The following is a 4,291-nucleotide window of genomic DNA, read 5'->3' on the forward strand; positions in this document are numbered from 1 at the left end:
ATCTTACATGTTCTTTCTCCTCCTCTCTCAACTTTATTAGATGTGTCATTTCTACATTGGCATTGCTCATACATTTATATTTTGTTCTGAAACCGCAATCCCCATATACGCCTTGCAGTAAAAGATATTCAGTGCTTATTATCAGTTCTCTTGTTTTCTTTTTCCTTCCTCTTCTCTTTGTTGGATGAAGTTTATCCTCTGGAAGTTTATTCTATTGGGCTCATAGAACAACTCTTTTTGAGTTTTTGAGTGTCTAAAAAAGTTGCTTGCACATTCAAGTTACGGTTTGTCTCAATAGAAAATTCTTTGGTCACATTTTCCTTCTATGAAGATTTTATAGGCAGCTTTCTATTTTCTTCTTGCCTTGAATACTTCTATAGAGAAATATGAGATAAGTGTCTTCTCATTCCATTGTAAGTGACTTGACCTCTGCCAATGTACCCAAAGGATTATTTTTTAATTTCAATAACCTTATTAGGATTATCTCAGAATGGAACCTCTGTTTCCGTGTTTCCTGGTACATGTTGTGACTTTTCAGTCTCTAGAAGGCAGACTTCGGCTATTTCTGGAAAGTTTTCTTTTGTCTAATTGTTTGCTCCTCTGTGCCCATTTTTTGCCTGAGTTCTGTTATCTCACATTTTATCTCCATCTGGTATCTTGAAACTCTTCCCTGAGGTCTTGTATCTCTGCCTTGGGTTCTTGTTATACAGAGATGAATGATTTATTGCATGTTTTAAGTTCACGCTTGTTTTCTGTTTCTCAGTTATTCAGCAGCTCCATAGCACCATTTTTCTTCTGAGTGTTTGTAACCTAGCATTTGTTTGTCCTGGTTTCTTTCCTCTGCCCTCTCCATTTTTTTCTTGAGTATCTTTAACTAGACCTTGTGCTGGTTCCCTTTTGAGGTCTAAATGAATTGAAAGGTTTCTGAGCCAGTGTTTCATGAGAGGGTTTTGTTGGGGACAGGTGCATGTCTTGGCTCCCGGGTGTTTTGAGTACATTTTGCCTGGACTTCTCTAGTGTCAATGCCAACAGACAGCTGAGGAACTGCTGACAATGCCATTTTCTTGCTTTTACAGTCTCACCTGAACACTACGCAATCCGCTTGTCTGAGTGGCGTCTTACTCGGTCCTGCCTCCTCTGCTTCTCAGATCCAATCTGAGACCAAAGGAGACCATGCCACCAACCATTCCCACTTTTATGAACAAGGGATTTTTAAGGATATTTTGGTGAACAAGCCCCAAAACAGTCATATCAACCATACTACTGCAGCACTCTGATTTCTGGGATCTGATTTTCTTAACCACCCCTGGCCCTGAATTTCACTGCCCTGGTTCAGGCAATCATCATGCTTCCCTTTCTGTCAGAGTTATCAGATCCAACTGCCTCCTGTCTTCTGATTTCAGATACAAGGGTATGACATTGCACTTCAGGAAGCTCTAGCCCTACTCGTCTCTGGTCAATAAAGACACTGATATTTGTTTGATCCAGAGTGTGGCATAATTCAATATGGCTTTCCAAGTACATGACTTCTTCATTTGAAGACACAGTCTTAAAGGCATTGGTGAGTCTACCATGCCTGAATGAAAGACAAGCAGAATGCCAGTGACTGTGCAAAGTAGAACCCTTACCACACACGGCGGCAGCCAACCCACGGGCCATGATTACAACTTTGGTTTTAGAGAGGACAATATGGTTTTAGCAGACAATATGCACAGAAAAAAAAATTTTAAATTAAGTTGTTAGTCAAAGTCCACTGTAAGGATTTAAGTAACAGTAATAACACTAGCAATTTATTGAACAAGGAGTGTTGGATTGACACTTCAGAGTGTGGTTCCTGACTGTGAAGAAATGTGCTCGGCTGGTCTTTCTGACATCCAGAATCGTGGATATCTTCTCTCTGATTCTTGCTATACCTTCACTTGATATTCACTAATTTCCGAAGCCTTGAAACAGTTTCAATATTTTCTAGTTTCTCTGAAAATCTCATAAATTTTTATATTTTGAAGTCTGCTTATTGGTCTCAGATTCTATGCCATTGACTTTTTAGATTCCACATGTAAGTGAAATTGTAAAGTATTTGTCTTTCTGTCTAGTTTATTTCAGTTAGCATCATGTCATCCAGCTTGTATAAAAGGATATATTTTAACATTCTCACCACAAAAATGAGTTGAAGGGCTGGATATGTTAAATATCTTACCCACTACATTCAAAGGAAACTCCTTTGCCTTTTTTAAGCAAATTTTATTGTGTATATTTAAGGTTCACCTCATGAAGTTATAAGATACATGTAGATAGTAAAATGATTACTACAGTAAAACAAATGAACATATCCATCATTTCACACAGTTACCCGTTTTCCCTCCTCTGGCAAGAGCAGCTGTAATCTAGTCATCTACAAATATCTTGAATAAAATGTACTTTATTAACTATAATCCTCATGTTATAAATTAGATCTTTTATATTAGTTTATTTTCCCAGGTATTCTGACCTTTTCAGCTAGCAGAGGGTGAGTGGGATAGGTGGTGGTGGCATTGGGCATCTCAACCAAGAGCAAGGTAAAGACACTGAGGTGATGGAGGAGGTCAATGAGGGAGGGACAGCCTGGGGACCCACCATGGGATTTGAACATAAATGGTTTAAAACGTTAATGTGAACTGAGTGGACTGATGCCTCCCCTGCTGGGACATGTCCTTACAGAAACTCATGGAGCCAGAAGCTGGGACCAACAGGACGGCTGTTGCTGAGTTCATTCTGCTGGGCCTCGTGCAAACAGAACAGGTGCAGTCTGTGGTCTTTGTGCTCTTCCTCTTTGCCTACCTGGTCACAATTGGGGGCAACCTCAGCATCCTGGCAGCCGTCTTGGTGGAGCCCAAACTCCACACGCCCATGTACTTCTTCCTGGGGAACCTATCAGCACTGGATGTTGGATGCATCACTGTCACTGTTCCCTCAATGTTGGGCCGTCTCTTGTCCCACAAGCGTACAATTTCCTATGACGCCTGCCTCTCCCAGCTCTTCTTCTTCCACCTTCTGGCGGGGACGGACTGCTTCCTGCTGACCGCCATGGCCTATGACCGATTCCTGGCCATCTGCCGGCCCCTCACCTACAGCACCCGCATGAGTCAGACAGTCCAGAGGATGTTGGTGGCTGTGTCCTGGGTTTGTGCTTTCAGCAATGCACTGACCCACACTGTGGCCATGTCCACGCTCAACTTCTGTGGCCCCAATGTGATCCATCACTTCTACTGTGACCTGCCGCAGCTCTTCCAGCTCTCCTGCTCCAGCACCCAACTCAATGAGCTGCTGCTTTTTGCTGTGGGTTTTCTAATGGCGGGTACCCCCATGGCTCTCATTGTCATCTCCTATATCCATGTGGCAGCTGCGGTCCTGCGAATTCGCTCTGCAGAGGGCAGGAAAAAAGCCTTCTCCACGTGTGGCTCCCACCTCACTGTGGTTGCCATATTCTATGGTTCAGGTATCTTTAACTACATGCGACTAGGTTCAACCAAGCTTTCAGACAAGGACAAAGCTGTTGGGATTTTCAACACTGTCATCAACCCCATGCTGAACCCAATCATCTACAGCCTCAGAAACCCTGACGTGCAGAGTGCCCTCTGGAGGATGCTCGTGGGAAGGCGGGCACTGGCTTGAGGAGGGCACTGGCTTGACTCTTTCTGCCTGTGTCTTTTTGTGCTAAAGGAATAATCTTCTAGAGCCAGAAACCAGGAAAAACATGGTTCAGACCTGTTTCTATCTCCCTGGGCATAAGAAGGACTTTTTGTAGGGAAGAATAGCTATCATTTCTTAAAGCAGCCCTGCCCAGTTATAGGCAGTGGGTGTAGAGGTTCTGCCAAGCCAGCCCCTTAGACAAATTACAACTTCAGGAACTGTGTTCACCCCTTTCTGGCTAGAGGGGAAACCTGGGAAGCTGTGAATGCTTACAGTCTCATGTCAGAGGGGGAATGACAGCCTGGGTTCCCAGAAGCAGTCCAGAAAACTCCTCCCACCCCCGATGTCATTTTCTTCCCTCAAGTTAAGGTATGCTTGGTCTGTTTATAAAACATCTAGCGATTAGAATTTTTTATTTCTAGGTCTGGAGATTAGGATTGTTTTATTTCTCCCATCAGAACACTATAAGCAAAAATGAAACAAACAGAAACAAAAAAAAAAGTAGCTCTTTCTATTCCCATTAAACAAAGATCCCATAGCATCTCCAGGGGACAGAGGGGAAGCTGTATGATGATGTGTCCTCTAGTAATTCTGGTGCACACGAGAGCTGTGTGCAGCTCAC

At 43.1% G+C, this 4,291-nt stretch overlaps 1 protein-coding gene across 1 annotated transcript; it reads left to right on the top strand.

Moving 5' to 3' along the window:
• The first annotated feature begins 2,509 nt into the window (after nucleotides 1–2,509).
• Nucleotides 2,510–3,867, top strand: LOC116546628 (olfactory receptor 3A1-like). Its single transcript, XM_032272823.1, has one exon. The coding sequence runs from the start codon at nucleotides 2,686–2,688 to the stop codon at nucleotides 3,649–3,651; it is 966 nt and encodes a 321-aa protein (XP_032128714.1). The 5' UTR covers nucleotides 2,510–2,685; the 3' UTR covers nucleotides 3,652–3,867.
• The last annotated feature ends 424 nt before the right edge of the window (nucleotides 3,868–4,291 follow it).

Source organism: Sapajus apella, unplaced genomic scaffold (assembly GCF_009761245.1).
Source record: "Sapajus apella isolate SASKATOON/1434 unplaced genomic scaffold, GSC_monkey_1.0 scaffold1150, whole genome shotgun sequence".
NCBI lineage: Eukaryota > Metazoa > Chordata > Mammalia > Primates > Cebidae > Sapajus > Sapajus apella.